General features: G+C 33.9%; 2 protein-coding genes and 1 long non-coding RNA gene across 4 annotated transcripts in view; 1 reads left to right on the top strand and 2 right to left on the bottom strand.

Annotated features, from left to right (window-relative positions):
- The window catches only part of LOC134252521 (deleted in malignant brain tumors 1 protein-like), a 49,438-nt gene extending 46,629 nt beyond the window's left edge, over nt 1–2,809 (top strand). For both annotated transcript variants that reach the window (XM_062735017.1, XM_062735016.1), the window contains one exon: nt 468–2,809. In XM_062735017.1, the coding sequence (XP_062591001.1) occupies nt 468–1,285 (818 nt within the window). In that variant the 3' untranslated portion in view covers nt 1,286–2,809. The remainder of the gene's footprint in view (nt 1–467) is intronic.
- Nucleotides 2,810–6,827: 4,018 nt separating this feature from the next.
- Nucleotides 6,828–19,161, bottom strand: LOC134252514 (NFX1-type zinc finger-containing protein 1-like). Its single transcript, XM_062735009.1, has 4 exons — nt 19,085–19,161; nt 14,745–14,783; nt 8,247–14,610; nt 6,828–7,573 (listed from the first exon to the last, which is right to left on the bottom strand). Exons 3-4 carry the CDS (start codon nt 14,605–14,607, stop codon nt 6,828–6,830), a joined length of 7,107 nt encoding a protein of 2,368 aa, XP_062590993.1. The 5' UTR covers nt 14,608–14,610; nt 14,745–14,783; nt 19,085–19,161.
- A 2,996-nt stretch (nt 19,162–22,157) lies between these two features.
- LOC134252530 (uncharacterized) lies at nt 22,158–23,074 on the bottom strand. The gene is made up of 3 exons (XR_009988979.1): nt 22,880–23,074; nt 22,550–22,633; nt 22,158–22,323 (listed from the first exon to the last, which is right to left on the bottom strand). It is a non-coding gene; the product is annotated as an uncharacterized LOC134252530 (long non-coding RNA).
- Between the last annotated feature and the right edge of the window lie 442 nt (nt 23,075–23,516).

Genomic DNA, 23,516 nt, shown 5'->3' with positions numbered 1-23,516 from the left:
TTCAAATAATGACACCCGGGGGAAGGGCGGGGTCACAATGGGGAATCAAAGTTTTACATAGAAATATATGGGAAAAATCTTTAAAAATCTTCTTCTCAAGAACCACTTGGCCAGAAAAAGTGAAGCTTATGTGGAAGCATTCTGTAGTGTACACATTCTAAATTGTAGGAATCATGACCCCCGGGGGAACCCATTATCATAGAAATATATAGGAAAAATCTTTGAAAATCTTCTTTCAGGAACCACTGGGCCAAAAAGGCTGAAACATATGTGCCCATGGAACGATCATGGGGTAGTGTAGATTTCAAAATGTCTAAATTATGATCAGTGGGGTAGGGTGGGGATGCATTATGTATAACAAGGGTGAAATCTGGTAAAGAACAGAATGGTCTAAGCTTCTCAGGTGAGCAATGTGGCCCATGGGCCTCTTGTTTTCATAAAAAATAATTTATGCATTGTTATTGTAGGTCCTGTAAAACCAATGACATCAACGACAACTATGTCGACAACAATAATAACGACAACCTCTGCACCCATAACAACAAGGAAAACCACAACAACAACAACAGAACCAACAACAAAGAAACCAACAACATCAAAAGCAACAACATACAGACCAACAACTTTAAGACCAACCACAGTAAAACCGACAACAGTAAAACCGACCACAGTTAAACCAACAACAACAACGACAAAGGCAACAACAACTCAAAAACCAACTCCTCAACCTACCACAAAGAGACCAACAACATCAACTCAAAAAACATCAACCACTGAATCAGCAACTCCAACAAAAGGAGATTCAGGAATAAATGCCACGTTGGTGCCTCCAAAACAACAACAGGAGAGCTCTACATCGCTGGGTGTGATCATCGCTGTTCCAGTCGTGATTTTCTTTGTTATTTTGGCCGTCATCATTCTTGTGTTTGTGTTCAAAGTGCGCAGATTCCATAAAAGAGACACTATTCCACATGAACGTTTTCACGATGATATCATCGAACACAATAGTGATGGCAGTATTGCTGTCAGTAATCAATTATATGACATGACAATGCAGCCAACAGGCACTGCCAACGGGAGTGCTGGCGACAATCTGCAGCTGACCAAAAATGGCAGTGCATACTATTCCAAGCCATTGACCAATGGCAGTAATGAAACTAAAAACTCCTTTGCCAATCCTTTGTATGGGCAACAAAATGCAAGCTCTGTGATTGACAGTAATGAAGCTTTACCAGATCAAGATGAAATTCGTTTTCCTTTAGATGATTCAGTGTCCAAAGCTTGATTCTGAGCTTTAAGTCTAGGTTACAATATGCTTATCAAATCTTGTAATGTCAGAATTGAAGTTTTATACATATGATCATGATAATGAAAAATGTAAAGTACACTGGGAAACTTTAAAACATTATTCTGCCTAATTATGAACAGCATTGTTTCCCAATACACACATACTATTTGAGCAACAACAACAAAAAAACCCAGACTTAATATTTTGTGAAAAGAGAAGAATCCTGACAAATGCAAGTGAGAATAGAAACTTTGTCAAGTTCACTTCGAAATATGGAAAAAGCAAAATTGTCAAAGGTATTGAACAAAAATTGAGCAGTAGACTTATTTATGAAGATGAAATGTTGATGGTTTTGAATAGTTTACTTTTTTTGGGAAAAAAAATAAAATGGTACTTATTTTGGTTACCAAATTATATCAAGTATGAAATGGTTTTTAAATTTAGAGATTTCCAAAATTCTTCTCTGGGGAAATTTTATGAAGTTACAGTAACTTATAGCAAAGAATGGTATGCAGACACTATTAGCAAAAAAAGTGAAAAATTTGCAACTTTTTATAAAACTGAATTTTTATCTTACTTAGTAATATTTTCTAATTCTTAATTGAGAAAACAGTCAAAGTAAAATTACCAAAACATGATCAATTTTGTTACTTTTGCTTTCAGCATACTTAAAGCAATCATTCCTGACTATTTTACAATCTATATCAATCGTATATATTTCTATGCCTTGTGGATTGTTTTTGTGATGAATGTGTAGAGGTAAGACTGAGAGATTCCTGATCATTCTGTTTATGGTGATGTGTTGACTGTTAATTTATCCTTTGTGTACAAATATGTGTTCATAATTACTGAATATTCTAGTCTCAATCAGTATACAACATGACTTTTAATACCTGTAATTGCATACAAAGACAAACAGAGTCCTTGACAAAGAGTTATTACTTCATGAAAGGAGAAATGACTCGCAGAATATTTTTTTAAAGCGCTAAGTTTTCAGATTCAAGATTTTTTGTGTGATTATTAATAAATTAAGACATAGAGAAAACATTTTGGAATGTTAAAATGCCTGTTTTTGTTTTTAACAGTTCTAAGGTCAGAAATCTGCAAGGATCTTGCAAAATAAATACATAATGTATCAGAAATGTTCTAGTTTTAATGCTAAATAATTTTATGCATGTATATTTAAAAGTCTTTGCTAAGTGAATTTTTCCCCCGTCAATTTTACCAGAAACATGGTATGGAACAAAATGCAGTGCGGAAATGAATCAAAATGTAAAAAAAGGACAACCGTTTTTAACATCTGTCGTTACCATTGAAACTGGGCGTCTTTCTTTTACAACACACATTTATAATATGTTTCATTATCGTGTGTCATAGGTTATTTGTCTCTGGAAATTCAGTGTACTTTCCTCCCGTTTCCTTTATTGCAGAATGAAAATGTTATGTGATATTTTTTAATAGAAAATGATGGGGAAGTGATTGTGTTTATAGTCATCTTGAAATAAAATAATATAAATTGAATTTATCTTTTTATTCTTTCCATAAATACATCTTGCATTTATTTCTTTTATCACTGATGCTTTAAGGTTGGCCTGCTATTTGCTTTGTAGCTTAAACTCTGGGCTCTATCTCCTACCTTCATCATGTTTTATTAATTTTATAAAATCTTAGTGTTAAATTATGAAATTGAATTAAGGTTGAAGTCTTGCATTATAATACAAAGATTGATTCTTAAATTAAAAAGAAATGTAATATTAATTTTTACTCGCACACTGAGCTAACCATGTACAAAATAAGATCGCATTTAGACTTTATAAAAATAATACATTTTTTTTTCAGAAATTTCTTTGGAAAATTATGAGAATACTCTTTTTGTCCTTAACAGAAATAATCTTTAACATAAAGTAGTTACGTTGATGAGAAATCGTCACTTTGAAGCTACATTCACCTTTGGCTCGGGTACATCACAGTGATCAGCATGGAAAATAGAGTATTTGTTTCAATTCATTGTAAAGAAAAAAATTGAAGATAACAAACAGTGATCTATCAAGAAATGAAAAACACACAGTCACTAAAACATTCAAGTATGAGGCAGATGGTACACTGTTTTATTTCGAGTTCAGCTGGATATATCGAATCAATATATGAATGAATCTAATTACAGCAGATTGAGAACTATCAATTTATTTTAAATATGTATCAAAACATTGTTAAAACATTCTGATTGTACAAAACAAGTACTCTGACATTGATATTAAAAAGATGCTTGAGTTTTTGATTGACAGTATCTGTGTTGTATTTGAAGACCAGGTCTTCCAACCATCTGTGGAAATTCCCATGGGTACCAATTGAGCCCCGTCATTAGCAGACCTATTTTTGTATTCCTATGAAGGCAGAATTTGCCCAAAAGAAGATATCAGAGAGTTTTACACATCTGATTCATATTTAGATACTGTACTTTGAAAAATAAAATTCTAAAACGAGGCAAAGAAGAAGGTATGGTTTTAGCTTTATTGCGCCCTAAAAATGTAATGACATCAAAAAGTTTTTAAACTGGCTTAAATATTAGTTAAATATACGACTGTGATAAATCAGGAAAAAATATGGCATTAAGGATTACCATTCTGCAAATATGACGTCATTAATATGAAGCATTTCTCTATTTCCAACAGAAAATTTTTCCTTTAGAAAACAGTGTCCACAGCCGTCGCCCACGTTAATTTTTTTATATTTTGTGCAAAATTCAATAATAAACCACATATCTCAAGATCTTTGTGGGCGATCAAACAATGTTTTCTGAAAGAAAATTCCACTTCAAACTGATGCCTTTTGCAACTTTTGAAGAAAATACGGGAAAATGCACATGTTTATGACGTCACAATTAGCATTTAAAAACACATTTGAGAAAAATGATTTGTATGGTTTTTCAGCATTGAATTTCAATTATTTAAAAAGCATGAATTTTCAACTTTTACACCAGTTTCATTTTTTATCTGTGTGGTATTTAAAATCTTCCAACCAAACTTTGTATTGAAACCATACCTTGTTTTTTGTACAGAAGGCAAATTGACCTTGTCAGAGTTTTACAAATATATTTAATTATTAAAAAATAAAATTCAAAACGAGCAAATTATGAAAAATTTTTCAAATAAGTCAAATTGTTAAGCTATTAAACACATAACTGGATTGTCAACGGTATTTTTTACTGTGATTTCCCGATCTTGAGCTCACGGCGGGTGTGACCGGTCGGTAGGGGATTCTCGCTCCTCCATGGCGCCTGATCCCACCTCTGATTTTTTGGAGGTCCGTGTTTGCTCTGTGCCAGTTTTGTATAGTTTAATGGACTTTTGAGAACTGCTCGTTATTTCCATATATTTCATCAGATATATTTGTTAATACTAGTACATATATATATTATTTTTTAGATATAATAATCTTTACACAAAAAATTCATATTATGTAATTTTTATTCAAACATCAACCTTTACACCAAATTTAGATACAAGTGCAATAATTTTTAATTTCAAATCTTAAGGGTTAAGTCACACCTTACAGGATAGTACTAACGGATGTCAATTACACGAAGAAACGCACGGAAACAAAACGCATTTCGTTACTGGTTATTCGCTCACACTCGGCTGCTGAAAATGGTCTTTTACCGCCATTTAAGGCTTTGGTAACTATAAACGCACAAAAAAATTAAACGATTCTGGGATATACCATACAAGCATTGGTCAACTAACGGACTTCTCCGCTCATGTAAACAAAGGCACCTGCATTTTTATCAATAAGTCGCTAAATTAGTCAAATATCGAAAAATTCTACATGTAAAATTTTTCGATATTTGGCTAATTTAGCGACTTTTTGATAAAAATTCAGGTGCCTGTGATGTAAAGATTGAGTTTTGGACAGCAGTCTGATTAATTCGTTATATTACGGTAATATTGTCAAGTTGTGACTTATACGGACATTGAACGTAAGGTTTCATACGAACCGCAAGCAAACGGATACCCATTATACTTTGAACGGATGTACCGTACCGGAAATCTTGGTCCGTTTGTGTCCATTCCAAGTTTTGAACATCGTAAAACCTTCCACTGGATAAAACGTTTTTCACAGAACATATTCATCGAGAAAACGGATTGGAAACGCATGCGAACGAAGAAGAATGGACTGAAAATGATACAAATCCGTTATAGCTCTGTTCCGTAAGGTGTGACCAAGTCCTAATTTTTAAGAAATTTACATCTAGATGAATTGATCAGTGCATGCTTCATTTCAAGCATGATTTTTGGTATACAATTTTATAATTTAATTTTAAAATTATATAATTTAAGAATTATAAGTTTCGAGAAGATGATGTACATATGCTGAATATGAAGTGACCACTGCAAGAACTGCAATTTTATCTGCTTTTTAAGGACAGATGATACAAACTTTTGTCAAAAATTTTGAAAATAACAACTTGGGTCATGTTTTAATGAATAAAATTAATAACTTTCACCGCGTAGTTTTTATTTTTTTATTCAAAGTTTCACAAAATTGGAATTTGAAGTGAAAAATATTTGTATAGAATAATAAGGATGGTTTCAGATGGGTGGAATTTTGAGCATCACAGAAGGATTACATTTTCTTTATATTCTAGAAATAATTTATTATTTGCATCATTTGCAATGAAATTAAGTCAAAAAATATATAAACCAATCCAGGCATGCATTGTTTGTTTGTATCATCTGTCCTTAAAATCAGAATTTTAAAATACAATTTGTATTGAGCTTTAAATCTGTGAATGAATTTTATATGAAAAATCAATTAATGTAAAAATCAAAATTGATTAAATTTTAAAAATAACGTCAAGCATACAAGAATTTTTTTGACGAATTTTATGTAGGCAAGTTATGTTATACAAAATGGATAAAATCTTTTATCCAATCAAAACGTGTAAAAAGAAACAAATTATATTGAAATTCAAATGTCTGAAAATATATATACATCATTAAGATGTTTTTTTTTGTGTCATATACATGAAAACATCAAAATTTTGAAATACAATTTGTATTGAGCTTTAAATCTGTGAATAAATTTTATATGATAAATCAATTAATGTACAAATTAAAATTGCCTTCAAAAATATTATTATTCATGTAAAAATTACGAATTTTATAACATTTGATACAAAGAGAAGGAGACACACAAAGCTTAACATGTGATAAAATTATAAGTATCATGATCAAATGCATCATTAGATGTTTGCAATTAACATATACATGAAAACATAAATATTTTTAAAAAACACAGATTGTAATAGCATGAAGTTTTAGTAAAGCATATACATGTACTTCAATAATTATATTTTTGAAAACTTATTCAAATAAGGTTTCAGTGTATTCAAGGAGACACAAAAAGCTTAACATGTGATAAAATTATAAGTATCTATACACCGTGCAGTAATACTTAATAGAAGTAACAGTTGAAGACTAAAAGATTATTAACGTCTTCCTCTTCCCCACCTCTCTCCATCCTCCCCTTTTCCTGTTGTTCACGATCTCTCCTGTTGTCCTCTCCATCCTCCCCTTTGGTCCTGTTGTTCGTGTTCACCCCCTCGTCCCCATCCTCCTCTCCATCCTCCCCTGTGGTCCTGTTGCTCGTGTTCTCTCCCTCTTCCCCATCCTCCTTGTCCCCGGTTATCCTGCTGTCCATACTCACTTCCTCTTCCTCGCCATCCCCTTTCTCTTGGTCTATGTTGCCAAGGCTCGTTTCCACTTCTCCATGATAAGCTATCTATAGCCGACTGATTGGATTCCATATTTCTTTTGTTTTCCAAAGATGGGAACTCATTGCCACGGGTAATCAAATTAAAATTGTCTTGACTATTACCACGGCCTTGATCAGACCTGAATTCATTATATTGACGTGTTTGGTTTCCTCGTCTTTGGTTTCCGAAAATTATCGGTATGGGACATTCATTCGTTTGATTTGTTGCAGGTTTCTTTTCCTTTCGCCTGTCTCTTCTCCGGCTTTTTCTATCATTATCATTGTTGATAGCCGTGGGAAATTCTTTCTGAAATTGTCTTTCATTTCCAGACATATTATTTTCCCATACTTGTTTGTCATTTTCAACCTGTTTCCCTCGGGTTTTCGGCCTAGCACCTTGCTCGTTATAATTTTTGTTTTGTCCTGGTTTATCTGTTTCCTGCGGAATTTGAAAAGGCTGCAAGGACAGTCTGTCGAATCCAAGGCAAAGTACACAATCACTGATTTCCTTCAAAAAGCTGAAGGGGTGACCTAAAAGTGCAAAAAAACATGATTTTTATTTCTCTCTTAAGCTAGATCATTCTTACACAAATAGGAACCATATATATTCTCAAATAATGAAATAATTTTTAATTATGATTTAAAATTATTCATATAATCATTCATAAAAAAATATTCTTTAGAGACTCTTCTTCAAATTTTGATGAAAATGAAATCAACGGTTCATATTTCCGTAAAGAAAATCAAATGGTCACAAGAAAATTCTCCAACTACCCACAGGTATTGTGAAAAGGAACATCTACATTTTTCCTCTCCAAGATACTCAACACCGAGGCTTGTTGGCCTACTTTTCTCTCTTAAAATGTAAATTCTATGTAAATTTATTTTTGCGTTTTCCCCGATTTTTCCATTGGTATACATGAAACTTTAAATAAGGTGTAATAAATAATATATTTGAAATGAAATGTCCAACAAGCCACCCTACCCCTTTGCGTGTAAAGTAACGTCTTCTACGTGTATTTTTATTAATTTTCTTATCTGATGATGTGGATTATATAATTTGAGATAAAAAGTAATAGATAAAACTAACACATACTTGTTTAGAGATATAATGGTGTATCGAGGCAGAGGATTGACAAAATAATGCCAAAAGAAACTTTACAAAGCTTTTGATTTTATAAAAGAAGAACTAGTAAATACTGACCATTTGCACATATTTTCCATTTTTCGGCATGGATTTCAAGTACAGCGATCAGCTTAGGAGATTTATCGGCTGTTTGAATCCATGCATTTCCTATCTTATCCAGGAAAGGTGTGAAATATTCCATTCTTTCTTCTACGTACTTTGCCCAGTAATCGAGGTCATTTTCCGATTTGATAAAAGACTCCTGCAAGAGGTCTATGTTTCGCTTGAAGTCTTGAAATTTTTCATATTTAGACTGCCTTTTAGATGATCCTTTCTGATCCTTATCAGCACCATCCTGCTTGCTGGAGTAATCTTTTCCTGTTTCATCAACATCAGAATCATCAGAATATGAATGTTCATTTTCGGTGACTCTTGCCTCCTGATCCAATAAAATCTTTTGTGAAAATGTGTTGTATTGTATAACAACAAACACCTTCCACCAGGCTCTAATAACTCGTAGTTTTGTATAAATACTGTGGTATGTCTGATTTCCTGATTCTTTCTTCTGTAGCAATTGCTTCATGGAATGCAAATAATGTTTTGCAGATGTCAGCAACATATCATCCATTTGTTGTAAAGACTGTTCATTTGCAGCCACAAATGTTCCGAACTTTGTAATATACTCAAAACAATTTTCAGAATCGCCAAAAAGGATGGGAAATGAAAAGACCTTTAATCTCTCTGACACTGTATCGATTGTATTCCTAATCTCGTTAAAGGTCAAACTCTGTTTTTTGAGTTCTGCCTGGTAACGTGGATGCCACGTGATTACTTTTGAACACTTTGGACATCGTTTTATATAAAAAACATCTGCAGCATGTTCCATGTATGCATCAATAGATTTGGAATTGAATGGATGTCCGCAATCTTGAAGTTCAACAAAAAGACTGGATCCATCTTTCGATAACATCTGGATTTCCTTGTGGTTGCATTTCTTACATAGTTTTGGGCATGGGTCTCCACAAAATCCAATGCACTGATGACCACATTTTAATTTTTTAGAACATCTCTCATTGCATTTTGGACGGTCGCATACATCAAAACAGAGTTTCGAGCATTTATAATGAGGGCATGCCCAGTCGCAAGGTTTGGTGCACATCTCACATGCTTTGTTACAGGGATGACTACAGCGAAAGTGAGAACATCTAAAGCTACAGGTATTGGAGCAAGAACCACAGCTTCCACAAGTACTGCTTTTGCATTGATGGCCACAGATGAGCACTTTATTACATATTTTTTGACATTCTCTGTGTTGAAAGTTAATGTTGCATTCTGAGCAGGAACCCTTGCATATGTGACCACACAGAAGGACATATTTGCATGGTTCCTTGCACTTTACATTATTTGTGTGCTGCTCTGAGCAAGGTACATTCAATATATGACCGCAAGGCAGCTCTTTAGCAACAAGAGTTTTGCATGAAGGTAAATCTGAATATTTTTTTAATTCAGAAATTAACTGCTTTTTAAAATAGCAATAAGTTTCTGTATCATGCCCACAGTCCAGTCGTACAAGTTGCACCTTTTTCTGGCAGTTTTCTGCATCAGGATTTTTAAAACACTCGATAAGAATTTTGTGTCCACAAAAAGGTATGTCCTTCTCTACTTTTGTTAAGCATTTTATGCTTGGATCATCAGGATCGACATGGCAAGATAATAGTAGAGAGTGCTTACATCTTAGAAGTTTCACAATCTTTTCTTTGCACTTAACATCATCATTGTTTATATCTATTTTGCAAGGAAGAATTTTGGAATGACCGCATGGTAATTTTTTCTCTACTGGTTTATCACAAGCTATCGTTGAAATGTCCTCGCGACATTCTACAAGAAGCATATGACCACAATCCTTTTGCTTTTGCATTTTAATTTTGCAAATGCAGGGATTTGGAAAATGACATTTTTTCTGACAAACATGACCAAACTTGCACACCTTTCCACACTTCGCTTGACACTCTGCTTCAGGTTTCAAATGGCATGAAACTTCGACATTTTCATGATTGCATTCAAAATCTGTCATTACACTCGCTTTGCATTTGACAGCATCCTCTCGTAAATGACAAGCAATTTCAATATCATGCCCACATTTCAATGTTTTCTTAATTATTTCTTTGCACGGATTATTTTTTTGATAGTCTCTTGCTGATTCATAACATTTTCTGGTATACATATGATCACAGCTCTTTTCTGTTAGCCTACTGAGAGACAAGTAACGATAAAGACTAGGTGTTTTCGATGTGAAACTAATAGTTCTTTTTTCTGTGACGTCTTCATTACATTGTATCCCAAACATGTATTTACTCTGAAAACACTCAAATTCACATTCATGGCCACATGGTAATTGTTTGATGACCTTTTCCTGGCACTTGTAGAATTGAACATCAATAAAACACTCAAGATCCTTTTCATGATTGCAACTTAATGTCCTGTGGACAATTTTTTTGCATTTATATCTGATTGGACTTTCCCAACAGAGCATTTCTGCTTCATGCTCACAAGGAAGTTTTTTCTGAACAATCTCCTTACATTTGTATAATTTATAGTCCTTATGACAAGGTAGTGTTTTTAAATGACCACAATCCAACTCTCTTTCTACCAAAACTTCACAGACATATGAAGCAGGATCTTTATAACACGGCATTTCAGCACTGTGTCCACAAGGTAGTTCCTTGTGTACTTGTTCTTCACATTTGATTGTTTCTGGATCCACATGGCAGGGCAGAGCTAGATCATGCTTACAAGGTAATGTTTTTATCATTTTTACATTGCACATGCAATCTGTGGGGAAATGACACCGTTTCTTACACTTATGGTCACGTATACAGACTTCTGGGCACATTTTTCTGCATTCAATATCCTTGTGCTCGGGATCTCTCGGATGACAATACAGATCACATGCATGTCCACAATTTCTTCTAATATCACACTGAAGAGAACATCCTCCTTCGGGAGCCTTGTCAAAATCTGAAGGGAGTACAGCATGTATGCGAGTTGACTGGTGAATCCGACAGAAAAGTGGAAGTCCTTTCCCAAACGCACCATCCTGTTCCATCCTTTTAATAGCTTTTCCCCATAACTTGCATCTGTAAGAAAACTTGCGTATAATGTCAAAGTTTCCAATGACATAGAGACCAATTTTTGCTCTGGATAATGCTACACATACACGGTTTTCTCTGTTAAGAAAGCCAATTCTGCCTTCATTGTTACTTCTAACTAGAGACAACAGAATAATGTCATTTTCCTCCCCCTGATAGTTATCCAGAATTGAAATTTGTATCCCATCAAATTCTCTTCTTGGCATATAATCTCGTATTAGAAACATTTGGCCTGAATATGGTGTGAGGATAGTAAGTTGCTGTTTTGTATATCCCTGTTTTAGAAGATAACGAGTCAGGCGTTGAATATAGAGAGCTTCGTGATCATTCCAATAGCTTTGAGACTCTTCTTTCGTGGATTCCTCTTTGGTATGTGTTACAAAGTAAACATTTTTTTCAATGCCCATGACATGTTCGTACTCAAAGACATTTTCGTTGTCTACAAGTTTTGCATAAACAGGACGTACCAATTGTGAGATTTGTGGTCGCATTCGATGTTGTCGTTCAAGGCAAACATATGGCAAGCCTAAATTTATCATTCTTTCAAACATCGATAAGGCCAAATTATATTTTTCGGCTAGATGAAACACAGCAGGTTTGGGTTCCAATTGTTTGTGATCGCCGATCAAAATAAGATGTTCACAGTTCGAATTCAGTGTGGTTATAATGTGTGCTTCTAAAACCTCTGCTGCTTCCTCGACAATGATTATTTTAGGTCCCACCTCTCTCAGAACATCGTGGTATCTTGCCGCTCCGGAGGTCGTCATAGCAATAATTGTTGATTGAAGTAGAATTTCACGATCGATTTTCTGTTTCTCACGTAAATAATTTTCGTGAATTTCAGCATATCTTATTTCTTCTTCTCTGAGAATATCTTTGGCCCTCTCACGCAGTTTATGAAGAAAGTATCTATACAAGCTCCATCTCTGGGTAATCGACAATTTCCATGGTTTCTGAATAGCCTTTTCAACGTCAGCAGGTTTCATGAAATCCTCACTTACAATCTTCAATTTTGCTTTCCTTCCATGCTCTCTTAGCAGTTTTTCGAACAACTCGTCGAAGTCCCCTTTTTCTAAAATGGCTTGTATAATTAAGTCAATGCTGACTCCAATTTCCCCAAAGTTAATATCAGCATCAAAATCGTCGTCTTCTACATGCCTTTCAGCATTGATGAGGTCAGCTTCTGTATGTATATTAATTTTCTCCACATCATCTTCATTTGCCGTATCAAACACATCATTTGTTTCCATTGCATTGGCAACTGCATATTTTTCATAATCTTTATATGCAGATTGGCGTAACGAATCTTCATCAATTTTCAACCATTTCAGCATCTCAAAATTTTTGCTTTTGTTCAAAAGAGTGTTAACCTCTTCGACCCAAGGGTCTAAAATTTCTTCTCCAAAGACATTCTGAGCAGATTTTGCTAACATCCATTTAATTTCAGAAATTTTTTTGCGCGTTTCCTGAAGCTGATTTAGAAATTGTCTATCATTGACTTGCAAGTAACGATAATGTTTTTCTCGTCTTTTGTGCTTCAGGGAAAATTCTTCAATTTTAGGATTTGAACATCTTGAGCCAACACGAACAAGTTTTGTTTCCCATTCATGTTTATTCTCTGGATCTAAAAAATTCAGGATGCCTTCCATAAACTGATCTAAGGCGTGGTTTGTATAGCAAACTATCAGCATTGCTGAAGAAGCATCATCTGTTACATGAGCAGGAACATTTCGATAGCCTTTCCTGTATCCAAAAATTTCTCTCTCTCTCCTCCAATGTATTTTGTTATGTAGCAGTACTTTTGCTATTATGAGTCCTACATGTGTTTTTCCTGTACCAGGTGGTCCTTGTATGATGACAAATTCTCTGGTTAAAGCACATTTCAATGCTTGAATCTGGGAATCATCGAGATGAAGCTTTTCCGCTGATGGCCATCTATCTGACAGTAATATGTATTCTTTTTTATCACATGTACGGAGGTGCCTCTTGAAAATGGTCTTTTGATTAATGATTGGTCCTAAGTCATACTCAATCTCTTCATCCTCCTCAACGTATGCCGGGGGTCTTATGTCTTTACACCCCTCCACTATATATCTCCTGAATGGTAAATCTTCTTCCTTTATATTCTGTAGGGAGGACAACACATGTCTGTAAGACTCGAAATAGGCTGAACTTTCCACCATGGTCATCGGGAAATACATAGGGATCTCTGGCTGGCCTTTTTCTTTCCTCATGCTCACTTTAAAAGTACAATCTGTTTTTATTTTCTCGTAATCGGCATCCTCAACCACAGCAAAGTAAAGTGTATCAAAATCGTCGGGGGACAAACAAAGCAGCGATCCATAAAGCAATCTTTTGCTCCTTTCCCATTTAATGCGCTTGACATGCTGATAATCTAACTCGATCACATAAAGAGGACCGATTATAGATTTTTCTTTGGAGACAACGGTCACTTTTTTGTAGAGTTTGACATCTTGCAATCTTCTTACCTCTCTATTTTCATTTATTGTTTTTGCTTCAATGTATTCGTATATTCCACTTCTCAACTGAGCAATGCAGTCCTCTCTTAGAAGTCTAAACTGGATATCTAAGTAATGATCCAAGTTGTCATAAAACCCTTCTTTTAAATTTTTTCTCAAAAAAGGTTCATGGAAAATATCATCCCTGGTGGGTAGTATTGGTATCTTGCGAAAATCACTAGGTGGTTTTCTCTGATCTCGCTTTTCTCTCCTTTTTTCCAGTTGGGGTTTGATCAAGTTTTCGGAAATGCTTTTCTGGATATCTTCAATATCATTTTTTATGGCCAGGAGACTACTGTTAAATCTTTCATCACAATTCTTTGATATAAATCGTGTAATTGTGGAATTCAAATAAGTACATAATCCCAAAGAAGCTAAAGCAGTTGTTGGAATTTTGCTGCATAATTGCTGAAGAAATTTTACTAAATTCTCTAATATTTCTAGCCATTCCTCATTGATTTCAGTTGTTGTTACTTCGATTCTACCCAGAAGCCCAAGTGTTTGAGTGAAAAAGTTATCAGTCGAGATCTCCGAGAGAACCTTGTTAATTTGGAGCTGCAGTAGCGGGTCATCACAAGTGATAATTTTTGTAAAAATTTCTATGAATAATATGGATTTTTCGGTACTGTTGAAATCGGAACTCGTGTCACAAAAGCGACTGTACGACCAAAGCGGACTCTCTAAGATATGATGAACAGAGAGACCTTTAAAATGTCTTAATTCTGAAACCGAGTAGGTTTTGGTGTCCTCTCTCGAAGACATTCTGATCATTCTCTACAAAACAAATAAACAACACTTTCCAATAAAGGAGAAATCCACATTCACATTTTTTGAAATGTTCACGTTAAACACCTATTTTTTCATTTAAAAACATTCTTTACGTATATAAACAATAAAACAACAGTTACCTCTTTACATTGAGACTTCTTTCACTTCATTTGCAAAATCTATAAAAACCAAAACAAAATATCAGATTATAGTTCATACTTCTCTGATCCAGCGTGGCGCAGTGGTTAGAGCGTATGCTCTAGAGTCGCGAAGTATGGAGTCAATCCTTACGTCGCGGGTTCGAATCCCACTGTGGGACGTGGAGACCGGTCCTTCGGATGAGACCTATAAACCGAGGTCCCGTGTCGCAGTAGGTGCTGGCACGAAAAAGATCCCTCACTGCTGAATGGCCCTGAGTGCCGAGTACAGGACAAAATTTGTAGCTCTCCACCAGCAAGTGGTGGCGTCTCCATACGAGTGAAAAATTCTCGAGAGGGACGTTAAACAACATACAATCAATCAATCTCTGATTTTATATTCGTATTGTCAGAAGAAGGCTAAGAAATAATTGTTTCATATAGAGATCACATAAATTATTGATTTTTCTTAAAATGCTGGTACTACTTACCTGTAAGAAGATGGGTGAACAAGACGGGCAGAATGTCTATAGCGTCAGATATTAAGAAATCATATTAAATATGTGAATTGATTATTTAAATTAACTTCTAATTATTGAAATTTTTGAAATTATGAGAAAAAAAACTTTTCTGAGAGAGAAAAAATCTCGTAAAAAATTTTCTTTCATAAAATTATTAGATGGTATTCGTGGGATTCGAACCCTAAGCAATAAAAATCCGACGTATCAATAGCATACTGCTTTGAGACTAACGCGTTAACCACTATGCTACACCGCTCATGGTGATTTTAGGCAATTAAATCATGTTTGTGATACGTATGACCCTCGGCTTAATGGACTTGAAGTATTTCTCGGAAAGATGCTAATGTTGTGTCATAAAATTGTACTTTTAAGGTATAGTGGGTCTTCGCTCCATGTTTTTAAAACCAAAAAATGTGTATTTTATTGCACACTTTTAGGATCATCTTTCAAAAAAATGGCGAGAAGACCCACCCATATTGAAAAATTTTGTTTAAGTATGAGAAAATGTTCGTTTTTGTTCTTTTTAGTGTGTGTAAGCATTTTTAGGCAAATATTTTCAGTCTTTGTGAGATTTTTGTAAATTGTAAAGATTTTACATAAAGTATACTTTAATATTAGATGAAATATCAAGTAAAATTTGGATTCAATTGAGATTAAAATTTTCGCTTCTTATCTGTCGCACTATAGGCATTCTGCCCGCCTTATTCACCCATCCTCTTTAATTTAGCATAACCATTTTTGACAATACCCCCTATTTTCTAATGTTATATGTAGATTTCATGGTTAACCCCCTCTCCATTTGATTTATATACATCCTGTTGCATACTGATGTTCAAAGTTACTGTTACCAAAAGCTTATCTTTAAGCTAAGTATGAGTAAGGGATTGTAAAATCTAGTGATATTTTTGAAACACCTTAACAGTGTACTTTGTATTGTATGGCTAAACTATTTTAAAAAAGAAAGAAATTCATCTAAGGAATTGGTTTTTTAGGTCTAATATTCTACTTTCTACGGATGAAAGAAAGCTATGATATATGTACTCAGTATTCCCCCAAAAGGTGAGTTATTTCCCCTGAAGGGAACTCTTTTACTGTGTTTAATACGCATGCGCTATAAATAAAGTCACTTCCGCGGACGTTCTTGATGTAAACATGTTCATGGTGTAATGCCTCAGTCTGTCATATGGAATTATTGTGTTTGTGAATAAAAAGAAATCTTAACTGATTCGTATTTTTTTTTTAAATTGCCCACTCATAGTCTCTTTCTGGATTTGTATTAATCTGTATAGTACTATAATAAGGTGCTGTGTGACACCCCCCCCCCCCCTTTACAAAAAAAAACAACAACAACAAAAAAACGAAACAAATTATTGATAAAATGCTTATACATATTCGAATAGGCCAATTTAAAAAAAAAAAACAAACACACAAAACAAAAGCTAATTTTCGGTAGTGGATGTTCTGCAGACGTACGGATCATCATTATTTACAAAATGTGCGGAACAAATTTTTAGTTATAAAGTTTTTACGAATTAATCTAGCCTGCTGCAGCCATATTTTCTTTGTATCTTTAGGAATTTTTTTGGAGACTGATGACATGTCCATCTAAAGGTTTACCTCTGAAATTGCTGCATATACAGTAGTAGTTCGTCTTCCGCGACCGATTCCAAGAAACTGCGTTTTTGCTCGATTGTATGTCATAACATAGAACTTTTACTTACAAGAACACATTTGGTGACAATTAAAGGCCTATTTCATTTGAATTAACCGTGTTTCTAGAATTTTTTATTTGTAAAATAATTGATTCACTGTATAGTATTAAAACTTTGAATGGAATTCTAAATGAATAATTTAATCTCATTTGCTCATGTAACGAAGAAAGACTAATTAAAATAGCATCGACCTGAATTCGTGTTACATATGTCGTATAAAGTCTGAACTGCATTTAATCAAAGTTTTAGGGCAGGATCTAAGCATATGTACATGCATATTCCGGAGTAAAATACACATTTTGTTTTAGATCAGAGAATTGAGAGCAGAAACACGAAATTGATACAATAATTTCCTAGCGTATTTCTCGTTAATTAACGGAAAACATTCTTTTCTCAATGTTCTTTATTTTTTTTAAATTCTTTCAGTGTAAGTACATGTATTTATTTTTATAAGTTATTCTTTTTTGCAAAGTGTGTAAAAAACAATATCAGAGAAAGAGAGAGAGAGAGAGAGAGATTCAAGTAACCCCGTGTAACTGACATACATGTACATCCGTGGAAAAATATATGTACCGTAATTTTATTGAATTCACAATTAATAATTCTAATAATTTTTAATTTTCACAACTATGGTTCATATTCAACTGTTCAACCCATTTACATATACGTTCTCTGTACCTTACGAACTGGGGGGGGGGGGGGGGGGGGGTCAAGGGGCTTAGCCACACCCCCACTTTTTCCCCAGTATTACTTTTTCTATTGAAAATGTTCATTGATAGACAGGTTGCCAACCCCCCCAACCCCCCCCCCCCCCCCCCCCCCACACACACACACAGTTTATACTACGGTAAAGTTATATATGGGAAATGTAGCATTGTATGCCAAGGAACTGGTACTGAAATAAGTAGCTTTTTCAACTTTGGGCAAGGTTTTTCTTTGCTTGTCAACTTTTCCAGGTAAGAAAAAAATATTTCGTTGGCTACCCCCCCCCCCACTTTTAAAGACGATGCTACGTGCCTGGCTAATTCGTACAGCTTTCTAGAAAGGGGGGGGCTAACAGACCCTTTATAAAATAATTTATTATCTAAAAAAAAAAAAGGCAAACCGTTTCCTTCTTTTAAAATTTTTAAATACAGCGTGTAAGTTGATCACTATTTTGTTGGATTATCGTATTGCGTAGTCCGCGGAAGTTAGGCTAGTGTAGAAGAGTTCCGATTTGAGGGGAGATAACTCATTTTTGAAAATGGGGAATAGGTTCCACTGAGTAGAGAAAAATAAGGTTTCCTTTCTAGCTCTACAAGCTCTTAATTTCCCTGTGCTTTATTTCACATTATTTTGTCCCACGTGAATCAATTGTAGACGGTTATGGAAGCATTTTAGTTTTGTTGTTCCTTTATCTTTTCAAAAGCACTCATTTTGTACATTCCCAATCGACAGGAAGTACTCAACGAAAATGGTAAGTTTTTCATGAGAACTGCATATAGAATAAGAAAATCGCAAGTATTGTCATTTGATAAAGAAAAAATTATTTCGAACAATAAATATATTTAATATATTTAATTCTTGAAATAATTCTAACAAGAGGTTCTATATAAATATGATCATTCATGCCTTTGCTATTCTTGAGAAGAATATTAAAGAATTTCCCTATATATTTCTATGTAAAACTTTGATCAGCCATTGTGGCCCCGCCCTACCCCCAGGGGTCATGATTTGAACAAACTTGAATCTACACTACCTGACGTAATTAACTTGAATCTACACTACCTGACGTAATTATAAACATTTAGAATATCTAAAATAAAGTGCATTCACTGTGCACTCACCGATTTCATGATCAACCATTAATAAAGTCAACCACATAATAATTTATGAATACTTCCGAAGGTAGGAGTCTGAATTACAAGACGTAACTTTAATTTTAAGAGTATGTAACTGACTTATCTTATTCTTTTACTTTTAAATACTCTAACAAACTATCAACTGCCTAAAGTCTTAATTCAATGTCATCTTTTTACTATAGTAATGAATTGCCCAATATTGTATCGGTCAACAATCAACAATGTAAGTGAAAACAGATATATATTCTACTTTAACTTATTATAAATACCTGAATGAATTCTGTGCTGTACACATTCATGAACAACATGGAATACAAAACATTTCAGCATATAAACAACATAAGCCACCACTCACCGGCGTCAATACTGCAGTCAGTGCAGTAATGCACCGTGTGACTCAAGTTTCTAGTTTCGTTTTATTTTCCACGGAAAACCTAAAACCTACGGCTTGATTTCTGAAAATGTACATGTAGACTCGTTCTCTAAGGTATAATATTGATTTTTCAATAGTTAATAATTAAATGACAACTAAGGTAAACTCATGTATATAGGTTAGAAATTTCATTCTTCAGTGTATTTAGGCTGTGCTGTGTTTATTAATTGCACATTTCTAAAATGTAATGTCATAACTTCATAACAAAATGTACCTCATAAAGTTTTTAAAATCTTCTCTCCTTTAATTAAAAAAGTAAAATATGAAGTTTTATTTTTTTTTATCAGTAAAATATTAAGCTTTAAAAATTGCGCAATGAATGAGTATTTTTCAGTTTTTTTCTTGAAAATACAAAATTTCGTTTCAATTTTGATTTTCCCTGAAAAGTTATTTAAAACTTAGTTTATCTTTGCAGGTCCTTCGTGATATGCACGGGGACAATCAGTGTCTGCTCTGTTCAAATACCATGTGATTAATCTCAATATTAGTAGTGGTCAGAGGTGAATATAATATAAAACAGCAGTATTCGATTTCATAAAATTGAAAGAATACAAATCTGTAAACATGTCTAAAACACAGACCCCCGACATTTCGAGGGGGGGGGTGCCTTGGAGAGGTAAGCATCCCCTGTTGACCGATCACGCCTGCCGTGAGTCTTATGTATTGATTAGGTACTTTCCCATTATTTAAATTTCGGATAATTTCAAAGGCCTAACAGTAGGTATACTTAATACTTGTTTGTTTATTTGATGTTTAACGTTCCTCACGAAAATGTTTCCCTCAATAGGTATGTAATGAAACACGTCTGTCAACATACAACCCAATGATATACTAATGTTCCGAAATGTTTACTTTGAATCTCTGTAACATCAACTTATCTGTCAGTAGTCTGCTTTGGTTTAAAAATTGGTTGTACTCGGAGCTTGCTCTTGAGTATTAAATGAGATGGGAGGTGTAAACACCACATGTGAGTGTTAGCGGAATATTACTACATAAATAAGGAAAGCATGGGTAAGCTGAAGTCATCTCGTTTGTCAAGAGGATTAGTTGTTAGTTGGCCCTTACGTCTGTAGTCAGTAAAAAATCCAAATGTGAAACAGGTGTAAGAAACTCTGTGCGTCTTTCGTTTCAAGTTCACTAGGATTTATCGAGTCGACATATGAATGAAAGTTAGGCCTGGTTGTTAATTGAAAATTGTCTACATATCTCGATGTCGAGCTGAAGACCATAGCAAGTGGTTTTTTTCTCATGGAGGTTTTCGAATAAATTCTACAGAGCGACCTAGCAAAAGGGGGTGTGCACTCATCCTAGGCACTTGATCCCACCCCTTGAATTCTAGAGGTCCTTGTTTATGGCCCATTTAATGATTTGTATTGTTTATAGTTTTTATGAGATCAATCACTATTCGGTGTTTTAAACCTTTTTGTTAAAATAATTCATATATCTCTCCCAACTTTAATTTTTCGAAAGGTCATTGAAACGATTAAAATCGGAAGCAAACAGGTGACAGGAAGTAGAAAGCACACCCTGGCGGCCGGGAACACCCGCTGTGTGCTCTTTGTCATGTTCAGGCAATCCGTAGACATATCAGTATGTCTATCAATTGGTATAAAATACCGCAGTCAAAATTCGACATAATAATATATATATAATTGCTTAAAAGATCATTGAATTGACTATGGAATTGATTATATTAAACGAGACTGATTATATCCTTGATTCATCAACTTGAATGTCAATAGTTTGTCCCGTTTTAGAAATAGTTCGTGAGGAGACCACGTTCATGGGTACCGAACCAACTGGGAGACATAAGCCCCGCATGCAGGTGATAAGGAGATATTCTTACAATGATAATGGAAATATTGAGGAGACACTTGTTTCGGAAATAAAGTTTTAAATCATAGTATAATAATATTGTTTTATTTAGGGCTGGGCAATAATATCAATATTTCAATATATTGCAATACAATGACAAAGAATATCGTATCGCAATACGATTTTGTAATATCGATATATTGGCATTATACTTAGATTAAGGAAATTTGTCATTAAAAATAAAAATGGACTTATGAAAGTGTGTTATTAAGCCAAACAGTAAGTCAGAAGTTGTTTTGTTGGAACAGTTCAGAGCATAACTTAACTGAAATCAACAAGATTCTTTTCCATGTTGGTTACTTATCATAGTTATGTACATTCTGCATGTAAATTAAAGTAAATTTAGTACGAAAATGCCATTTTTATTACCTTGAAAATATTGCAATACATATCGCAATACGCTTTAAAATATCGCAATATATCGCAATACGAAATCTCGGGCCAATACCCAGCCCTAGTTTTATTATTCACTGAAAATTTAAGTTAGTCACCATGACCTAAAAAAATAATCAGATTGATTGTCCTCCAGATGAGGGTGCAGTTAGTCAATTAGACGATGTGTTGAGCTCATTTTGACGACTCGAGAAAAATTATACTGACTAACTCGATAGTCTACCTTGACTAATTGAAAGTCACCATGAGTACACTATAACGATTTTATTTGACTGTATTCTTGTCATAATGATAGATTCCGATATTCAAAGTGATTATCATTTCATATCAAAATGACTGTCAATTAGTTATATTTCTAGGCATTTTGACGATATTGGAAATCATGATGACGATGCGCGTCAAATCATTTTGATTATCACGCATCAATGCCCTTCAGATACAAAATATAACAATTATACAACTAAAATTTGAACTATTTATTATAAAATTTCATAAATATGGTTATTTCATGCACCAAATAAACACAAATAATAAACTGATCATCTTAAAAAACATAAGATTTGGATAAAGACATTGTAAAAATTTAAAAGAGACAGACACCTACATATATAGCACATATAGATATTTATAAATTTCAAGCAAATTAGTTTTACTGTTTGTAAATGATTTCTAATCAATCAAAGAAATAACTTCAGGAAACAGTCTCTCGTTGCACCCTTTCAGTTGTTGCTTTGTTTTCCTACCTCAGAGGAATATATTTACTGGTTGTTTTCTTCTTTGATCATTACAAATTCTTTTTCACAGGTCCTGCAATGAAGAATAGTCTTTATAATTTACTTAATTTACGTATTTAAGTTGCTTGATGGCAAAAGTAAAGTATATGAAAACAAAATTTATTTATACTGAAAGGAAATCAAGATATAAATTTAGTTAAATACTAGTAGCTATTTATGCAGTATTAAGAAGAAAATAACGGGTACCTTTAGTCGTTTAATACATACAATTAAAATGACTAATAAAAAATTACGTTTACCTTAGCAAACATGGCACAAGTGAATGAAATCATCATCAGTTCTGTTTTCTTCTTGTTTGGCTGTTTTCGTCAGAAATGGGTTAACTACAAACCATTGTGATTTTATTTCAAATGCCTTTAACATATACAGGTATTATAAATAAAAAAATGGAATAATACGAATAATATTTGGTGAAGCAGGCCAGTATAGTAAGTGGAGAGTTAGTACATGTACATAAGGGACTAGTCGATTTGTATTTTCTTTTATAAAATAGAATGTTAAAAAATAACAAGTTCTATGTAAATCACCATTATACTGAAAATATAAGCTATCAGTACGTGTAATCCTACCTTATTTCTTCTATTCATGGTAACATCTTCGTGTACCTAATGTGGTTTTCATCTTGTCTATATTCGTAACAATGCATTGTATTTTGATTTGTTTGTCCATTCAGTGGTAGTTGAGAGTCCATGCCATACTGTGAGTTGTAAAAGAATAATACCTATGTAATAATCGTTGAATTTTAGACCAAGTTCGATTTGAGCTGTTTGCATTAATTGAATATGCGAAAATCTGCTTGAACACAATCAACCCACATCCTAACCTACATGTATCATAATAATGTAAAATACAACAATTATTGAGGAAAAATATCGAGTACTTTGTTTATTACAACATTATTTCTCTGTAGAACATTTTTTGAATAAGTTTTTTTATAGAATTATTTGTCTAAAACAAGAAAACAACAAAACATGACTTACCATCACTTAGTGTTTTCCTGGGATGAAAATGGCGACCGACGCTACTGTTTCTTCCCGCCAATAAATATAAACAAAATGACCAGTCACTAGTCAAAGTTGACCAGAGACTGGTAATGTTGAGGAAACAGATAGTCACATTATGTATTGACTAACTGAACGGAAGAAAATGACTTCAAATCTGGTCAACGTGACAAATTTATGTTTTCAGTGTTATACTATATATGGG

This window comes from Saccostrea cucullata, unplaced genomic scaffold (assembly GCF_032062105.1).
Source record: "Saccostrea cucullata isolate Sc308-1 unplaced genomic scaffold, CSIRO_AGI_Scuc_v1 ctg167, whole genome shotgun sequence".
NCBI classification, from domain to species: domain Eukaryota; kingdom Metazoa; phylum Mollusca; class Bivalvia; order Ostreida; family Ostreidae; genus Saccostrea; species Saccostrea cuccullata.
Note: the sequence above shows the minus strand (reverse complement) of the source record. Positions and strands in the feature narration are given on the sequence as shown.